The 20,976-nt window shown below is 38.3% G+C and overlaps 1 protein-coding gene across 1 annotated transcript; it reads left to right on the top strand.

Annotated features, from left to right (window-relative positions):
* Positions 1-68: 68 nt before the first annotated feature.
* On the top strand, positions 69-19,531 carry CDNF (cerebral dopamine neurotrophic factor). Its single transcript, XM_039877427.1, has 4 exons — positions 69-312; positions 12,688-12,815; positions 13,837-13,978; positions 18,827-19,531. Exons 1-4 carry the CDS (start codon positions 198-200, stop codon positions 19,003-19,005), a joined length of 564 nt encoding a protein of 187 aa, XP_039733361.1. The 5' UTR covers positions 69-197; the 3' UTR covers positions 19,006-19,531.
* Positions 19,532-20,976: the final 1,445 nt, after the last annotated feature.

Below are 20,976 nucleotides of genomic sequence, written 5' to 3'. Positions count from 1 at the left end.
GGAAAGGGCCCCTTCGCTCCGCCCCGTTCTTTGCCCGTCTCGTGAGAGCCAATGGAAACTTCGGGTTGAATCGCGTCATTTGCCCTAGCAACTCGGGGCTCGCTCAGCTCTGCGGCGTGCTGTAGCAGCCCCTGGCGATAGCAGTGCGGCTGGCGGTGGACGCCGGTGGCGGAGGAGTTTGGTGCTGCTGGCTCAGTATGTGGTGCACGAGCCCAGCCGCTATGGTGGTCATTTGCGCCGGGCTTTGGGTGTCCAACCCGGTGCGGGTGCAGGGCCAGGAGGCCGGGGGACAGCCGGGGGCGGACTGTGAAGGTGAGCGGTGTGAGACCTGCTTGCATGGCGGTGGCACCGTGCTGCAGCGCAGCTGTTGTCGGCTTTGGCTTCTCCCGGCCCTAACTATAAATACCATTTCACTCAGGAGACGCGGGCCCTGTCCCTAGTCCGATTTCGTTCGCCCGAGCTTAGTTTTAGCGGCGCCCGGTGACACCTTTAGGCCGCGTCCTAGTCTTGCTGTGACTTAAACTGCCATGTCAAAGCATGGCGCCAAATTGATTTTGCTGCTCCTAACCAGCGAAATTTGCCTCTCCTCGCACCGGAGATGTCTTTCAAGTTCAAATTAGTTTGCAACTCCCAGAAGGAAAATAAAACATGACAAGTCGTCTGTAATTGAGTTGAGGTGGCTTAGATCACAGGACATGACTAACGTGTTAGGACTTTACAGGGAAAAGTTGCTTTACGGAGGAGTACAGTAACGCTTTAGATGAGGAACACAGAAAAACGATTCCTTTTCTGTTCACAGACTCTTAGGTGGAACTGCAATCAGAACACGTGCCTTCTGGCTCTATGGCAGACTTATCAGGTACTCGCAAAATCAGCCTCATAACACCTCCTCCAGAGGGCTGTTAACATCAAAGAACATAATTAGCTGTGCTAGCTCCAACCTCCTGTGCTACTGTAGCACTTACCTCCATGTTTCATTCATTGAAATAATTCGAATGTATATCCTCACACTTCTGAGAGCTAGCGAATCTGCCTTTACTTAACAGGAAACTGGGTTCATAGTATATGTTGAATGAATGGATGAGTGTAGTCTGTAGTATAACTAAACAAAGTCTTAAGAATCGAAGTCCAATTTTCTACCAGCCCTGCAATATTTTAAATTTTCTCTAGAAATTAAAAAGATCTACATGTTATTTTTTTAAACTTTACATTTATTTGTTTAGCTAAATTATAATTTTGTTTAAAGATCACTTACAATTATGTCCTAAAAACATTTCAGAAGAGCCAGAGCATCTGGATTAATTAAGGTTATGCCATCTTTCCTGAATTTATTACAGCATGTTGTGATTATTAACTTGAATGTCTGACTAACCTGGGTGTATATTTCCTTTGTTAGATAAAAAGCTGTAGAATCGCAGAGAAGGAAATACTAGTTTAAGAACAGGAAAGACTAGAGTCTAGATCTGGCTTTATTACTGCTCATGAGCCTTTATTATTTGTCACTTAATTTCCCTCAAGGTATAAGATTAAAATGCTATATTGCACATACTTTAGGGCAAAGGTCAAAAACTGATAGTCCATGAGCCATCTGAGACCTACTGAAATATTAAGTTCACAAAGTATTTTGAAAAACATTTAAATAAATCTGCTACGTTTTAAAATCGGAAGACTTCGTATTTAAAAATTCAGATCTCTGCCTTTTCTTGAAATACCAGGTCACCTGTCAAGACCAGCCATATGTCTTTGTAGTGGGAATTGGTTGTGGCTGTTCCTTTTAGAAAGGACCTGTGTTCTCTGGGTTTTTGTTTCTGTTTTTCCTACACTCGGATTTCTTTACCCATTCATTTTACTTGCCTGGCCCCTGTGAATATTTAAGTTTCTGAGCCCTGCTCTAGGTCATTTGAGGATTCCTGGAAAAAAATAAATAAATAAACATTTCCGGATCTGTTTAAAAGGACTGTTATTGTAGGATTACTTAGAAACAAAAACAAAAACTTTTTACTTTGAAATAATTATAGGTTTGCTTATGGGACAATTTTTAAACAACAACAACAAAAAACACATCATAAATAAAAGGAGTATGGTTATCCGGTTATAGGAATAAATACATGCCAGGAACTTTAAATTACTAATTTGTTAGGCGATTTTTGGTGAGATTATTCTCTTCATGTAAAGCCCAGGAATAAATTTCCATTCTTATCTTGGCCTCTCGGTGGCATGGGAACCACTGACTTCTTTCTCTTTCAGAAACTTCTTTCTCATAATGGTGTTGATACTGCTTTTTTCTTGCCTTTGCTTCCTGTCTCTGCCCACTTGTTCATGGCATCTTTCTGGTTCTCTAGCCATGGCTTCAATATTGGAATTTTTCAAAGTTCTGTCCTCTGCCCCCTCTTTTCTCAGTCTATACACACTCCTGTGCAATCAGAATCGACCTATCTATAGTCTGATTAATTCCAAACGTTTATATCTAAACTACCTCCTTTCTAGAGTCTCAGACCTGCATCCAATTGACTATTGAACATTTTCATCTAGATACTTATACCTCAAACTCAGCAGAGTCACAAACCAAAGTCATCATCCCCTCCCTTCTCGGTCCCCCAAACCTATTATGTGTATGGTGTCAGTGACTACCGGGTCAACTAGACCAGACTTCTCTTTCTCCCTGATCCCCTACCCCCCATCTGTCACTGTGTCCGTTGACTCTACCTTCTGGGCGACTCTCTTCTCTCTCCTTCCCCAGCTCCACTGCCTTGTTGCAAACCTCCACCATTTTTACCATCCTTACCACCACAACAGCATTTTCCCGCCCCCTTTCTTCCTCCTCTCCGGTCCCCTGGCATTGTTATCATGTTACTCCCTTAGTTAATATCTTTCAATGGTCTCCCACTTTCCCCCAGGTAGGTGCCCCGCACCCTTTGTTGTCCCAGAGTATCTCCTGCACTTCTCATAGTGGTTAGTAATTGTTTTGGTCTCCTCCATGAGGGTACTCTTTGAAAGTCGAGACTTTCTCTCACCACATCTCCAGTGGCTACCACCGTGTGAAGCATACGGTAGGCACTAAATTTTGTTGAATAAATGTATGCATATATGTTGCAATAAAAGTATTAGTAAGTCAAAAGTATGTTTAAAAAGACAGATTAGAATTCCCAGCTCTCATCATCTAGGTAATAATTGGCAGAGCAACAGTGGAGGTCTAGAAATCATGAAAGTGTATTGTGGGAATAGCGTAAGAGCTAGAGGCATTGGAACACTGGGTTTCTTTGGTAGGAAGATGAGAATTAGAGTCACTGGGAGACTTTAATGATAGTTTCCGCTGATTTGTAGATTTGATCATCATGGCAGGGGTCTCCTTTGTATACTTAATACATTTGCTAATTAAACTTAGCAAACTCATATTGGCAATGTCTCCTTTTTCACATTCTGTCAGTAGCATTTAACAGCTAATCGGTCAGTCCCTCCTTTTAACACTCTATTTTACTTGTCTTCTGGGAATACACTCACTCTTCATTCTCACCCTACCTCACTGTCTGTTCCTTTCAGTCTTTTTCTGGTTCCTTCTCATATTCCCAATTTCTAAACAATGGTGTTTCACAAGAGTGAGACCTGGGACCATGTACGTCTCTTCTCTATCTCTCCTTATCCTCTGGTCTCATCTCTTACCATTTGATTATTGATGACTTACATATTTATGTATGTAGACCTCACCCCTGAACTCCAGATTTATAGGTCCAGCTGCTTCTCACTGTTTCCAGTTGGTCGTTGTGTTAGGTTTCTCCAGAGAAAAGAGAACCATTAGGAGAGATAAATTAAAAAAAAAAAAAAAAAAAAAAAGAAGATAGATAGATAGATGGATAGATAGGAATCAGCTCACCTTTGTGGAGGCTGAAAAGTCCAAAAATTGCAGTGGGGGCTGGCAGGTTGGAGCTCCAGGAGAGCTGACGGTGCTGGTGAGGTCTGCAGGTAGTCTTCTGGAGAGTTCCCTAATGCTTGGGGAGGCCAGCTGTTGTTCTATTTGAGACTTCATTTGATGGAACGAGGCTTATCCCCATTATGGAGGGCAATTTGCTTCACTCAAAATTCACTAAATGTTAATCTTATTCAAAAACATCCTGTAAGTGGACACATAAAATTAATCATCACAGATGTTTAGATGTATCTCAAACTTCACATGGCTGGACTGAATTCCTGTTTGTCTCCACAAACTCACTTCTCCTGTAGTCTTCCCAGTTCAGCAAATGGTGATTCCACTCTTCCAGTTTCTTACTTAGGTCACAATCCTTGGAGTCATCCTTGAGAAAATCTCTTTCTCAATCTCTCTCTCAATCTCTCTCTCTCGCTCTCGCTCTCTCTCTCTCTCTCTCGCTCTCGCTCTCGCTCTCGCTCTCCTCTCTCGCTCTCGCTCTCACTCTCGCTCTCACTCTCTCGCTCTCTCTCATCTATCTGTCTAGCTCTATCTCTATCTTTCTCTCTCTCCAACATGCAACATCCAATCCATGTGGTAAATCCTTTTGCTTCTTCCTTCAAAATGTGTCCAGAATCCAACACTTCTCATTGCCTCCAATGCTACTATTTTGGTCCAAGATACACAGCTATTTTCAGAACCCCCAAACCAGTTTCCTGCTTCCATTCTTGCTCTCCTGCCATCTATTCTCCAGAGAGCCTCCCAAGGTAAACTCGAAAAATAATGTCAGATGACTGCTCTTCTTTACTGAAACCTGTAATGGCGTCCCTTCTCAGAGTAAGACCCAAAGTCGTTAGCACGGCCTCAAGGCTCTGGATGACCTGGCATGCTGCTGCCTATCTGACCCCATTTTCTCCTGCCCTCCCTCTTGCTCACTGTACTTTGATCACATGGGCCCTCTTACTGTTCTTGGTCCCACCAAGGACATTCCTCCATCAGAGCCTGCACTTGTTCTTCCCTTTGCCTGGAGAATTTTTCCCAAACTGTCCACTTACATTGTTCTCCCTCTTCCTTAAGGTTTCTGCTCAAATGTTACTTTATTCATCCAAGAGGTCTTCCCTGACCCCCTGTGGGGGATAATATGGTCACCATGTCACCCTCTATCCCCCTTACCATGTCAATTTTTCTTCATTGCCAAAAAATGCTTTTATTTGATCATTAGAATATAATCCTTGAGGCAAGGACTTTGTTTTCTTCATTGCTGAATCTCAGGAACCTAGAATACTGCCTGGCACTTACTGATTGCTCAAAAAACATTTGTTAAACCGATGAATGACTGGCTATTATATTTAGCATTCTGTTTCTATTAAATAGCATTAAATATGACTTCAAACTCTGAAAGAAACATGGATGGCCCTCTAGCTGAAAGCACTAAAAATAATGGATGCAATAAAATGTAAAACTTATTAAAGGTGTAAGTCAGTCAGGCATACCCAGAGGCTGAAAACAAAATGAAAGTGGGAACCAAAAAGGGTTAACGGAGCCCCGAGGCTGACTTTTGCCTTGGGGACATTTGCTACCCAGGGATCTGCGTGGCTTTGGTAAAAGGAAGAGAATACAAACAAAGCCCAGGTCTCTCTCGAGTTAGGAGTGTAACGCTCAACCCTGCCCGCCTCGATTAATTCTGAATCTCAAAGAGCTGGACCTTCATTATAAAAGGTGAACCGGAAATAAGTACCACTCTACCACCATCTTTGTAGACTAAAAGGAATCGTTATTAGTTGAACTTTTTACTGACTAAAAGGGAAAACAAAAATGTCTCCAGATAATTCATAATCACAAGCTAACCCACATATGGGCCGAAGCCCAGATTCATATTACATGGATGGTTCAAAGCATCTCAAACTGAGAATTTAGTTTAAAGGGATTTTAAGCGGGCATCAGCAAATGCCAGCCTTATCTGCAGCAACTCACCTTCCACCCAGTCTTCGAAGTGTTCCCACAGCTGAAATTCTAAGAAATAAAGCTCACATTCAAAACGTGACAAACCCATGGAGAGGAAGGGCACTGTAAGTGACAGCCAGCTGAGGCAAAAGACAGAAGCAGCACACCTGAAAAGGCTTCAGGTAGGGAATTATCAGGCACAGACTATAAGATGTTTATCAAGATTAAAGAAATAAAGGAAGATATAAATAAAGGGCAGGAGGCTATTAATAAAAGTCCAATCATATTTGGAAAAGAAACAAACTATGAGTAGAAATTAATGGGATTAATAATAGATTAAACAACTGAGAAAAGAATTAGTGAAGTAGAAGACTAAAGAAATTATCAAGAAGGAATCTCTGAGACATTGAGAGAAAAAATGGGAAAGAAAGATAAAGGTATGATGAGGATAAAGAAAGAAATTCCAACATAGGTTAACTGGCTTCCAGAAGGAGAGGAGAGAGCGTGGAGCCCAAAAGATGATGACTCATTTTTCTAAACTGATGAAAATCACCAATCCACAGACTGGGAAGACCAATATACTCCAAACAGTATAAATAAAAATATCTGAGTAATGTCCGGTCACATCAAAAGGGAATTAGAAAACACAAAGGACAAAATTAATCTGAAACACAGCCAGAGAAAAAAGACTGATGGCCTTCAAAGGAATGGCAATTAGACTGACAGATGATTAACAAAGAAAAGCCCAAAGTCACGAGGCCAGGATTTAGACCCAGAGAGGTTGACGTCAGAGCCCAGGCACTGTCTTCTGAGCGTGGTGCTGGGAACTAATTTATTTAGGGCAACATGAAAAATAAAATTGAAACAACGAGGTAGTATATAAATTATTCAGTAAGTTCTGGTTATTCTCAAAGTCTTAATTCATTGTAACATATACTATATACTTACCCAGCAGTTCTCCCTACTCCAAGTACCAGCCGCTAATCTGCTATCCTTTTTCTTCCTCTCTAAAATCAAGATGGAACAGATAATAGGGGACTGACTTTAATTTGAGAAGGTATGGGTGGAACTGTTGGAAATAATGTCCCCAGCCTAACTGATAGTTTGATAATTCCACAAACCCGATTTTTTAAGCATTTTATTATTGTTTCAAAAAAGTCGTAGCTCTTTTCCTGCAGGTGGCATTATTATATTTTTCAAATATCGCTTTCTGCTTTTGGGTTCTGGCTAATAATTGCTTAATTGTAGTGTGATTTCACTTAAAATTTTTAATTCAGTTTCATTAATATTGTCAACTACTTTATTGAGCATGTTGGGGATTTTTGTGATAGTCAAAGACATGGTGAGTTTTTGAAATAAATTGGAAAATATTTCAAACATGTAGAAAAATATTTATATAATCTATATACATAGTGTCTAGATTAAATCTTAATAGCTTGCTATATTTGCTACCATTCATTTTCTCCTAAAAAAAATTAGCTGCAGCTAAGTCTCACTCTTTTTTTCTTATCTTTCCCACCCTTTTCGGGGGAAATTTCTGAAGATAATGTGTGCTTCTCATGCATTTTTAAGAATTTTTACTATAAATGTATATATCCACAAATAACCTATATTTTTTCTGATCTTAGATGTATATAAATTGTACACTGAACGTATTCATTTTTGCATCTTTTCTCACTCAACATTATTTGGGCACTTATGCACACTGATAACTATAAATGTAGTTCACCGTTTTTAATTCTTCTCTAGAATTCCAGCATATGAATGAATACAGTTTATGTGTCTATTCTCCCTTTGCGGGACAGTTAGGTTTTTACCACTTTTATATCATTTTAAACCATGCTGCTCTGAATATTTTATACATGTCTCTTCGAGCACATATGTGATGATTTCTTCAGGTCACAGAATGAGAATCATCGGGTCACGGAGTGTGTGCATTTTCAATTTAACTTTTTCTACTGGACTGTGTTTTTCTTATGAATATGCAAGAGTTCACTTATTCATCTAAAAAATACATATTTAACACGTACTCTTGGAGCTCCGCTGGGGACAGAGCAGTGTGACTAAAGTGGGAGAGATGACAGAAGCTGAGGTCTGAGAGGCAATGGAGAGCCAGGCCCCCCGGGGACTTGCAGGACATTGTAAAGACTTTGGACTATACACTGAAGGCTTTGAGCAGATGAAGTAGCATGACCTGACTTTCATTTTAAAGGAATCATGCTGGTCAGAATTTTAGAAATCTAGTGGGTCAGATTATAGCACTTCTCTCGCCAAGCAGTACTATAAATACAGGTGAAAATATAAAAATATCATAAAAGAATCAAAGAGCTGACAAGATGGAAAGATTTACTAGGACAAAATGGAAGGAGAAGCAGCAATTCTGTGAGGAGAGTAAGCGTGAAGGTGAACTTTGGTGTGAGGGGTACAGAAATCCAAGGGCGACGTGTTTTATGTAGTGAGTCTGTCTATTAGAAGACCCTTCCCTGTTAATCTGAGATTCCCAGAGGGTTACTCCCTCAGAGCAAGGCTGAACAAGCAGTAAGCCTGACCATCTTTACCCATAAAGGACTATAATGAAATTTTCCTTGACACAGAGCAAGGTAGATGAAAGAAAAAAAAAAAAACAATCATCATCAACAACAACAACAACAACAAAACGTCTCTGAGAGATTATAACTACAATCTTGGATTTTTCCTCACTTGGATTTGCAGCCAAAATTCACATCAGGGCTCAAAAAAACTTCATAGTATCAACTTAGTTTAAAGCACTCTGGGGATACTACCCCCTAGACCTGATAAATACAAACACGAATCCTTTATGGAAATGACACCTTCATTTTAAGCCTTGAATAATCTCCACAAATATCTTTCAAGGATTATGAGCATCATGCAATACAAAATAACCAAGCACACAAAGAAACAAGGCCCATGAGCAAGCATTTATAGAAAGAACAAAAAAACAGAAACATGACGATTTTCGATATTGGAATTATCAGACACAGATGATAAAACAATTATGTTCACTGTGTTTATATTATATATATGTGTGTGTAAATATATGTATGTATATAAAAGACAACTTGAAAATATCTGCAGGATATAGGAAACTGTAAGAATTGATCTAGCATATTTGAAAAATAACTAAAGGGAACTTCTAGAAATAAAAAAATAATCAAAATTTAAAATTCAACAAATGGATTTAATTGTAGATATAGAGAGCTGACGGTGGGGTGGGTGAACTAGGACTTTACTTCTCAAAATGTGGTCTTCATACCCACAGAATTGGTATCTCTCAGTAGCTTGTTGGAAATACAGAATCTCAGGTCCCACTCCAGACCTACAAATTAAAATCTGAACATTAGCAAATCTCTAGGTAATTAACATGCATATTAAAATTGATCAGGATGGGGTGAGAGATTCTTCATTTCTGACAAACTCCCAGGTGGTGTTGGACCAAGAACTGCAAATACCAAAGAACCAGAAGGAAGGTCAGAAGAATTATCTGTTATGCAGCACAGACTAACAAAAGAATGGAAAATAAGGGAGAGAGATTAAAGGACATGAGAACAGAATGAGAAAATCCAGAACATGTTTAATTAGAGTTCTGGAAAAAAAGAAGACAATGTTGCAGAAGTAACGTTTGAAGAGATACTAGCTGAGAATTCCTCAGAACTGAAGAAAGACACCAATCCATCTATTCAGGAGGTCCAGTGATAGACAAAAAAGAAAATCCACTCCCAGATATCATGGTGGAACAACAGAACACCAAAGAAAAAAGTTAAATATGCTAGAGGAAAAAAAAAAATCAATGACAGATTAATAACTGACTTCTCAATGACAACAATGGAAGACTGAAGCAGATGAAATGGAATCTTCAGTGTGATCAAAGAAAACAATTGCCAGTAAAGAAGCATAAAAAAAAATATTTTCAAACAACTAAAAAAAGGATGAAAAAAATGAAAACGTTCCTTTGACAATTTCCTCTCCTGGAACTCATATTTAGGTATTTGGCTTCCTGAATTTCTTACTTTGTTTTTGGTTTATTTTCTGGGGATTTTTTTTTCAACCTTATCTCTTAAATAAACCTTGTATAAAATTTTTTCTTTAATTTTAGCCATTATATTTTTAATTATTGAGAATTCTTATCTTTTGGTTGTTTGAATAGTGTTTATATTTATCACTTTTTTCCTTGCTAGAAACTTGTCTATTTTTACCAGATATTGGTTTTCTTGATCTTTATTTTTTCTATTTAATTAATTCTGTTCTTTTATTATTTAATATCTTCTATAGATTTTGGTTTACTAAATAGTTGTATTTTTAAAAATTTCTTGAGTTGAATGCTTACTAATTTTCTGTTTTTTTTTCTTTTGAAAGGTACACATTTAATGTTATGAATTTCCTTCTAAGTACTGCTTTACCTGCATTCCTTAGGTTTTCTATACAGTATTTTTATAGGAATTAAGTACTAAAAATTGCACATTTCCATTACTACTTCTTTGAACCATGTATGACTTAGAAGTGTGTATTTGAAAATTTCTGTGCATATGGAGGGCAGATACTGGGTTGATAATGTTATTTTTTGTTATCGATTTCTAATTGTGTTTAGGGAATGTGGTCTGTTTGATACAGGTTTTTGGGTACTTGTTTACTTACTTTTTGGCTTAATACATGGCAGATTTATGTAAATATTCCATATTTTCTTGAAAACATTATGAATTCTCTAATTTGGGGGAGAAGGGTTCCATATGTTATTAGGTAAACTTTGTGAATGGTGTTCAAATGTTAAGTGCCCATATTAGCTTTAGGTCAGTTTGAGCAAATAATTGCTGAGGGGGTGTTATACCATCTACCATGATTATAAATTTGTCAATTTCTTATTATAAATCTGTCAGGATTTTCTATATTATCAGGCTATATCCTGGGTGTATACTAGTTCAAAATCATTTCATATTTCTGGTAAATGGTTCATTTTATAATTAGTAGTAATTTTTGTTATTCCTATTAAAGCTTTATATATAAACCAGATTTTAGATTGCATTTTCCTGGCATATCTTTTTATTTTTAAATCTCTTCATTTTTTTTACCCTCTTCCATAGCCTCATACTTTTTATGTGACTCATAAGCAGCATACTGTTGGATTTTTAATAGTTCCAATCTGAAAAATCCTTTATATAATTGCAAGTTTAATACATTTATGCACATTCTAATTAATGGTATGTTTGGATTCTATTTCTCCCAGTTAATTTCGTGGGTTTTTAAAAAAAATTTTATTGTGCTTTTTCTTTGTTTTTGTTTTTTTTTTCTTTCCTGATTTTTTTGTGGACTGATACTGTTTTAAAAGTTCCTCTCCACTGATTTAGAAGTCATTTATTTATATTTTTTAGTTATAACTCTTACATTTTTAATATGCTTAATTGGCTAAAAATATGACAACAATAATGTTTTACTACCCTCCTCCAGGATGATAAAGGATCCTGGGAAGTTTAACTCGAATTCTCCTTTATTCCCCATCCTAAGTGTTAGGATTGTACTGTAATTAAGTTTTACCTATGTTTATACCCCTACATGTTCATTATTATTGTTTATATAGTTAAATCGTTATTTCGATTTTTCTTCCATTTGCCATTTTCTTTTATCATTACTTCTTACAACTTGATCTTTCTTTCTAGATTTTGACTCCTTTTTCCTGAAGTGCATCCTTTAGTAGTTCTCTTATAGCGCTTCATACATAGAAAGTGCTCAATAAATGTTTATTCATTCAATAAATTACTCGAACTACTTTAGCAGTCCAGTTTGTGCACTAATAGCTCTTGCCTCGTTTGCCAGACAGATAGATAAGACACCTGATTACTGGGGCCTGGAGGACAGAGCTCATTACCCGGTTTTGGTTAATACCATGAATTAAGAGGAACGATAGTGAGAACTGAGGGCCTAAGACCTCTCCAATTTTCCTTACCATGTTTTCCCGGAAGTCTCTGTCTAACATCGGAGCTATTGTTTTTCAGCATAAGCTTCCGGCCTCCGTTTCCTTCTCAGCTTGCTTGGGGCAGACATTTGCCCCATTTTGGAAAGCAGCTTGGGAAATCGGCACCCTCCTCCTACTGCAGAGTAACCAAAAGGAGGAGTGTGGGCCCAGTCAGACGCCCTGGGATCTAATTCCCTCTCTACCACTTGTTGGGCAAGTTAATTGGCCTCTCTTTGACTCAGTTTCTTCATCTGTAAGATGAGGATAGTAATGTATCTACATCATGGATACATTATTTGTTCTGCGACTTGAATGAGTTAATACACAGAAGGTGCTCTGAACAGTGCCAGCACCTGTAAGCACCTGACACATGATAGCTACGGTGTTGCTGCTGCCTGTGCCTCTTCTGAGCTCCACCTCTTCACTGGCTCTGGACACTGGGATCAAACATGATCGTTCAAATTGGGGTTTCACTTCAGGCTCATGATGATGGAACACAGATACATGCAGATTACCAAGGGGCTTCATTCAAAACACATATTCAGGTTTTTCTCTGTGCTTTAAAATAAGATGTCCCAAGCATTATCTCCTACAGAAAGCTGTGTTTTTTTTTCAAATTTTCTTAGTCAAAATTTGTGGGGACGTTCTCATTTCAGGTGGAACTTGGTTCTGAAGACTGATTCAATAAACTCATGTTCATCGAGGTCCAATAGTATGCTAATAGCTACAGATCCCCAACTATTCTTACTAATCATTTTAATCCATTGTCACAACGCACCGAATCCTACTTACTTTTTATTTGGTGAATGGGACATTTACTTAGGTGTGGTAGTGGTTATCTTGTACATAAATACCTAATTTTTTTTGTTCCTTCTAGTGTGTGAAGAATTCTTGAACAGATTCTACATCTCCTTGATAGCCAGAGGGGTTGACTTTTCTCCGGACAACATAGAAAAAGAATTGATCAGCTTTTGCTTGGGTGTCAAAGGAAAAGAAAACCGCCTGGTACAGTAAATTTTCACCTTTCATTCTCCCTTGTGCTTGAAGAAAACTGCTCATATTTTCACCTCCGTCTTGGACTTAATGTTCTGCTTAGATGCCTGCCTCAAGCATGATCACTATAGGAAGCAAGCAGAGAAATGTAGTTGTATGAATTTTCATCTCAAATAGATCTGTTTCATTTTGCTTTCTGAATAAATCACGACCAATTCCACGTCTCTCTAAATGAAATTATACAATCGAATTCCTAATGAGAATTTACTATCCTATCCTGAATTAAGAGGGTAGACTTTCTGTTTCTTGCCAAGACAGTTAATTAAACCTATCAAAATATTTTATATCATTATTTACATATAAACAACGAAGCATTTATATTTTCTTCCAATGGTGTTTACAGGTCTTTCCTGGGTATGCACAGATGACTTTATTTTTTTCAATATACTGTTTTACATCACTAAAGACAATCTTAGGCCAATTCATTTTGCCTAAAATTGTTATGTTTCACTTGTCAGTTAAATTTGCATTGTTGACGGCTCACCACTGACACACTGTAAAACTCTCAGCATTTATTTGTGCCATTAAATGTTATATTTTAAAATGTAAAATGCTTCAGTCAAAGGCGTTAAGCATGATGAATAAGGGCAAGGACTCTAGAGCTGAAATGCTAAATTTTTGAATTCAGTCTCTTCTACTTGCTGAGTGAGTGAACTTCGGTTGGCTTAGGTGTGAAATGGGGATAATAACAGCACTTATTTCAGAGGATTGTTGTGAGAAATAAGTCGATACCTATAAAGCCTTGAGAGCAGCTCTTGGCAAATCTTGGAGCATCATGTGAATTGTAGGGCACTTCTAATTAGGGTGATCACGAGAATGGGGTCATTCGTGTTCTGGTGTCTTAGTCAGCAGGAGTTAAAATTTAATAGCTGGGCCATGAAAACTAGGATAATCTCTTTCTCACTTCTCAAAGCCGTATTTCTTGATTTTTTTTTAGTGTCTGGGCCACTAAATTCTCTTCATTCTCCTTCAGTGCTATTATCTAGGAGCAACAACAGATGCAGCCACAAAAATCCTAAGTGAAGTCACTCGCCCAATGAGTGTGCACATGCCTGCAATGAAGATTTGCGAGAAGCTCAAGAAGATGGACAGCCAAATCTGTGAGCTGAAATATGGTATAATGGAGTCAAATCTCTTTTCCCCAAAATGTCCAAAGTATTGCCAATTCTCGAAAAAGACTATGTTTCTAAAAAGTCAGTGTTAGAAGGAAAGAAATTCTTTACTCACCAATAGGTTGCTGAGCTGCTGGATGGTGCCTAGCGCCATCAACTTTAGGTGAAACTGTCAACCCAAATAGCAAAGTTAAACTCTTAAATCCCTAAGGCAATGTTGACAATGTATGTCAAGGAAAAAAAACCCAAAATATCAAAGGAACAATTTAGCTCTTGGTAACCTACTAAGACAAAGGTAGCATCTATTCAAAGGTGATGTAAGGACTTGGAAGTTTTAAATGTGACTATCTTTATTCTTAGATTTGTCTGTCATTCCGCCAGCTTTAAATTTTAGGTTATTCACATCAAATCAGGTTTTGCCTAATGAAATAGCCTTATTTCCGGTGCCTAAAATAAACAGCAAGGAAAGGAAAATGTCCTGTTTAAAACATTATCCTCGGCCTTATACAGTTCACAAAGTAAACCTCTTCTTATACTGAGGCTTTCTATCTGGGCCAGCCTTTTGGGTATATTGAGTAGGTGTGATAAATGGCTGGGGGATTCCTCCCTGGAATCCCGAAATCCCACCATCAGAGGCCCATTTCTTTTGCTTAAATCATCGTTTTATGTTACAGACCCAGTATGGTATTGAAACTACCTAATTAGAACCCAGCTTTGAATTATTCTAGCTGTATTTTCAGACGTAGCTGTGGAATATGCCTATGCACCATAGCTACATAGCTGGCTTTAAACAGTTTTAAGGCTGGAAGATCCCAAAGACAACCTGTTTCTCAATTTGCCAAAGGCGGGCCCTAAATTCCAGGGTGTGATTATGGGGCAGACATCCCTTTTTATTGGCTTCCAAGTAGTGAAGTAGAGGCAGGAATCACGGAGTCCATATAAACAACACTCTCGAAAGGGAAAAACCTGTGCTGATTCTCCCATCTAACAAATTTATTTTGAATACCTGTCACTATGTGCAAGAGACCTTACTGCATTCCTTGAATAAGAGAAAAATGAATCAGATATTGTTGAGAAGAAATGAATACTTACTTATGTTTTGGCAACAATGGCCACTAGAGGCCCTTGGGGAGCCATGAACTAGTTTTAATTTTGGTATCAACATTTTCTTTGTAGTTTTAGGATGTCACAGAGGCTTTCCCCCTTTTTAAAATTAATGCCAGATGCCAAGTTCTCTAGAACAACTCACAGAAACTACTGACACTTGCAAGAAAGTATTTTTCCCCTCCAACCAGTTACCTTGAATAGACCAGTAGTCCTAATTTCTTCTCCCCAGTTTATTGTTGGCGGGAAAATTCTGATTGAACAGGGGCCTTTGAGTTGCGAGTTGTTAATAATTTGGGCTTCCGAAGCCTCTACTTTTAAAAGTATTCTGTCAAGTCTGCCATGAAATTAACAAACAAAGTAAGTGTAGAGTTGGATTATGTTTTCAATTAAGAAGGTGTCATTTGGTTTTTGACCTGAAAGAATATTTTTCTTGCTCTGTATTTTAAAAGGATAATGATCACCATAAAAATTTAAGGGTTCTCTTAAATGGAGAATGGAGTGTAGCTGACCCTCCCAATAAAAACGAAAGGCTTTAAAATCCAACTTTTATTATTTTTTTCCAGATTTGTTGAGATATAATTGACATAAAACATTGTGTAAATTTAAGGTGTACGACGTGTTGACTTGATACCCTTATGTACTGCGAAATGAATACCAATGGTAGTGTTAGCTAACATCTCCATCATGTCACATGCTCAGCGTTTCCTTTTTGTGAGGACATTTAAGATCTACTCTTTTAGCAACTTTCAAGTATATAATATAATATAACTAACCATAGTCATCATGCTGTATATTAGATACCCAGAACTTATTCTTCTGATAAAGAAGTTGGTACCCTTTCACCAGCATCTCCTATTTCACAAACCCCCAGACTCTGGCAACCACCCTTCTACTCTCTGTTTCTATGAGTTCGGCTTCTTTAGATTGCACTCATAAGTGATATCATGCAGTCTTTGTATTTGTGTGGCTTATTTCACTTTGCATAATGCCCTCGAGGTCCATCCATGCTGTTGTAAATGGCATTATTTCCTTTTTTCTTGTGGCAGAATAATATTTCATTGTGTATATGTGTACACCATATCTTCTTTATCCATTCATCTGTTGATGGACACTTAGGTTGTTTCCATATCTTGGCTGTTGTGAATAATGCTGCAACAAACATGGGAATGCAGATATCTCTTTGATGTCCTGTTTTCATTTCCTGTGGATACATACCCAGAAGTGGGATTGCTGGATCACATGGTATTTCTATTTTTAATTTTTAAGGAGCCTCCATATTATTTTCCATAGTGGCTGCACCAGTTTACATTCCCACCAACAGTGCACAGGGGGTCCCTTTTCTTCACATCATCTCCAAATCTCATTTCTTGTGTTTTTCATGATAGCCATTCTAAAAGGTCTGAGGTAGTCTCTCATGGTAGTTTTGATTTGCATTTTCCTGATGATTTGTGATGTTGAGCACTTTTTCAAGTACCTGTTGGCCAATTATATGTCTTCTTTGGAAAAATATCTATTCAGATCCTCTGCCCACTTTGAAATCAGATTACTTGGTTTTTTGTTCGTTTTTTGCTATCAATTTGTATGAGTTCTTTATATTTTTTGGATATTAACTCCTTATCAGATATATGATTTGGAAATGTTTTCTCCTATTCCATAAGCTGTCCTTCATTTTGTTGATGGCTTCTTCTGCTATGCAGAACCTTTTTAGTTTGATGTAGTCCCACTTAGTAATTTTTGCTTTTGTGGCTTGTGCTTCTGGTGTCATATCCAAAAATATCATTGCCAAGACCAATGTCAAAGAGCTTCTCATTATGTTTCCTTCTAGTATCTTCATGGTTTTGGGTATTATGTTTAACTCTTTAATATGTTTCAAGTTAATTTCTGTGAGCGATAGAAGATAGGGGATTCATTCTTCCGCATGGGGTCATCCAGTTTTCCAAACACCATTTATTGCTGAGACTATTCTTTCCCTGTTGAGTATTCTTGGCTCCTTTGTCAAATATTAGTTGACCGTATATGAGAGGGTTTATTTCTGGGCTCTTGATTCTGTTCCATTGGTCTATGCATCTGCTTTTATGCCAGTACCACATTGTTTTCATCACTATAGCTTTGTAGTATAGTTTGAAATCAAGAAAGGTGATGCTTCCAGCTTTGTTCTTTCTCAGGATTGCTTTGGCTATTTGGGGTCCTCTGTGTTTCCATGCAAATTGGGATTGTTTTTTCTATTTTTGTGAAAAATGCCATTGAAATTTTGATATGAATTGCTTTGAATCTATAGATGGCTTGGGGTATTACAGACACATGAACAATATTAATTCTTCCAATCCATGAACACAGGACATCTTTCCATTTTTGTCTTCTTCAATTTCTTTCATTAAAGTCTTGTAGTTTTCAGTGTACAGATCTTTTACCTCCTTGGTTACATTTACTCTTAAGTATAAAACACTTTTTTAAAAAAATTTTACTTTATTATTAGTTTCAAGTATACAGTACATTGGTTAGACATTTATATAGCTTATAAAACAATCCCCCTAATGGCTCTTCCTCTCTTCTGGCTCTCCCCCTAGCCATTACATTAATGTTGACTGCATTCCCTATGCCGTAAAACACAATTTTTAAATTAGAGAACACTTACTGAAATCTTTGAAAAATCACTTGACATGTCGTCAATCACAGTTAGGTTGTTAAGAGGGTTTTAAATGCTACGTTCCATTATGCAGGGGAGAAAAGAAAAGGACTCTTCAAGAGAAGCCAAGCTGAAAAAGTCCTGGGCTGCCACCCATCGTTTAATAAGTAAACTGAAATTTTGTATTCACGTTCAAGCACACTCCTGGTCATGGGGGATGCAGAAGAAGACTTTGCTTTGAAAGAGGAAAATTACCCTCTCTGACAGGGATGAGCTTCAATTTTCTCCCCCTGTTTTTGGGCTTGACAATAGAGAAAAAGCTGAGTTCTTGACATTCTCAGCAGATAATTTGTACACAGGGAAACAACAGTCTTGCTAGAGGAGTTTGATGTTGGTGACAACTATTCCTGGCAAGGTTAGGAGCCAGATTGGCTGGCACTAACGCACTAGCATTAGAGAAGTAAGTATACCCCAAAGGACTGTAAATACATGCGGTGATAATGTACCAATCCCAGTGAGGGTGGGGGGTTAGGTGAGTTTAAGCAGAGGTCCAAAAGAAATAAGGATCAATGAGGATGCTCCTAATATTACTCATGTATTTGAGTTTCTTTATATTTCTATTTAAAAACTCGGTAGTGCTTTTAATATGTATGCTCATCTGTTTTACTGCAGCCGTATCTTTGTATAAAAGGCGAACCATTATTTTCTAGTTAATTATGATCTATGGCTCTCAGTCGGCCACTCACAAGGCCATCCCAACACATCACCTATTATTGATTCCTTTCTTCATACCTTAGGAGCTGCAGTCAGGATGTGGTGCCGTTCATTTTAGTATTGATGATCTTGAGAAGCCATGGAATGGTAGCAAATACCACAAAGCCACAGAGGCCCCTGTTTTGAAGCAACTATAATTCCATGGAGAGAAAGTCTGATAGAACACGACTTATCCCAATAGCTTTGTATACAACACACTCCGCTTAGGTTTCCACAGAAATTAGAAGTACGCTCCACTTTGGATCAAAGGGTAGTTGGCACCAAGATAAGGAACACCATTTGCCTTTCTAAATGTTTCAGAGTTGTTGTTTTTAAAAACTGTGCTCTTCCCTTTTGTCTTTTAGAAAAGAAACTGGACTTGGCATCCGTGGACCTGTGGAAGATGAGGGTGGCCGAGCTGAAACAGATCCTGGACGGCTGGGGAGAAGAATGCAGGGCCTGTGCGGAGAAAGCCGACCTCGTGAATCTGATCAAAGAACTGGCGCCCAAGTATGCAGCGACACGCCCCAGAACAGAACTCTGACCCCTGGACACCGCGCACGTGGGATGAGATTAGAGACAACGTGACTTTCTGGAATACAGGCACATCAGTGAAGAGGAACCAGGAGTTGCACTGCAAACTTTTTGTTTTGATGTTACACCTCGGAACTGGTGGCTTGGATTTATAAGCAAAACCGATCGTATTAGTAGTAGCTTACAGTTGAGTGCACCAAAACCTAAAAGCACCTTTCTCATAATTTTTGTGTAAGGACTATGTAAATTAATAAATTTAGGCTACCTCCTAAAATTGGGGTGAGTGAACTCCTGAAAAATTGGACTAAATTGATTCTGAGAAGGAAGAGGGTGCTCAAAAGACCCTCTATGTGCACGAATATTTAATTAAATATATTGGATTAGGACAAAAGGAACAATGTTTAGCTTATCTAACTCCCAGCTTCAACTCAAAATAACAACTTGACGTAATGAAAAGTTATTAAAAAAGTAAACCTCATATTTTCAACCGCAAATCACTCTACTTTCTAGCTCTCTTGGGTATCCAAAATGGGAGGGCAGGAAGTACTACTTAAAATTAGTGTTTCCATAAGAAGAAACCCTATTTAAAACCTATTAAACCTACTTAAAGAAAATAGATCAAGAGTCCATGCAAGTGCAGCCAGTGTTCCAGCAAACTGCATGGACACTCGCGCCGTTAAGTGGACCACACTCACGGGCTTTTGCATGTCTTCTTGTCACACACTAGATGAGCTTTGGCTAGAGGGTTAAACATAGTAAGGACACCTGCAGGCAACATGGAGCTTTATGGTTCTTAGTGCTATGTTATCGACTTTAGAGTGTAAAATCATTTGTGGCTCCATTTCCTGGCCGCATAAGAACAGGATCCCACTGTGGCAGTGGCTGCCCCTGTGTGCGGGCGGAGGTAGGGAAGGGCTGCAGAACAGCGTGCGGGAACTTCCGGGGTGATGGAAGGTCTGACACCTACATGGTGGCTACACAGAGGAATATGATTGTCGGACTCACCCAGCAGTACGATGGATCTGGGCATTTTATTGTATGTAAATTAAATCTAAAATACTGCCATAGAAAAAATATCTGAAAATTAACTAAAATTAGTTGATTTAAACATCTTCATTTAAAGAATTGCATTGGGATTCCTTTTGGGGAGTGGAGGAGAAATTTTCCAGACTGAAAGTATAATTTTCAGTTTTAAATGTTGCATCGGTAAACAAATTTTTAGTTGGACAGTTGGGATATAACCAAACTTGTCAGAGAATTGATTAGTGGTTAGTAATTTAAAAATGAGAATAAGAAAGCTTTGGTGTAATACATGGCCGAAAGGGTTATTGTTTTTGGACTGGCAGCTTAATCATTATGTGTAAAGCACCCTACTTTATTATGAATGATATCTTTAAAATGCCCAAATTTAGGTTTTTTACTTTTTATAAACTTATACTTATTTTTCTTTTGTACATTTTGATCCTACTGAGAAAGTCGTCATTTGAGAATAGCACGTTTGTTGTCTGAGCTCAAAATCGGGGCGTATTTCTGAGTGTCATTTTTTTCAGGATATAGATTTAGGTAATAAGAACACAGCCCAGCAGCTATTCAGATCCATGATATTAGTCTGGTTTTTCAGAGGGCATTTACTCTAAGTCAGTGCTACAGCAAACTTCTCAAACTGTGCATACAAATCCCCCGAGATCTTGCTAAACTTATGAATCAGTAGGCCTGGGAGGGGCCTGAGCTTCTGCATTTCTAAGGCCCCCTGTGATGCCCATGCTGCTCCTCCATAGACCACACACCGAGTAGTAAGGGCCTGAGTCATGAACCTGTGACTGATTTATTTTTGCCTTCTGCCAGTCTTAATCAGTTAGGTTCATGACAGAGCTGAATAAAACAATAATGACCAAAACACAAATGAACAACAATGAACTCACAAGAGTTGATTCTTTCGTGTAAAGGAAGTCCAGAGATAGCCAGTCCAGGGTAAACACGG

Source organism: Pteropus medius, unplaced genomic scaffold (assembly GCF_902729225.1).
Source record: "Pteropus medius unplaced genomic scaffold, Ma_sr-lr_union100, whole genome shotgun sequence".
In the NCBI taxonomy this organism is placed as follows: Eukaryota; Metazoa; Chordata; class Mammalia; order Chiroptera; family Pteropodidae; genus Pteropus; species Pteropus medius.
Note: the sequence above shows the minus strand (reverse complement) of the source record. Positions and strands in the feature narration are given on the sequence as shown.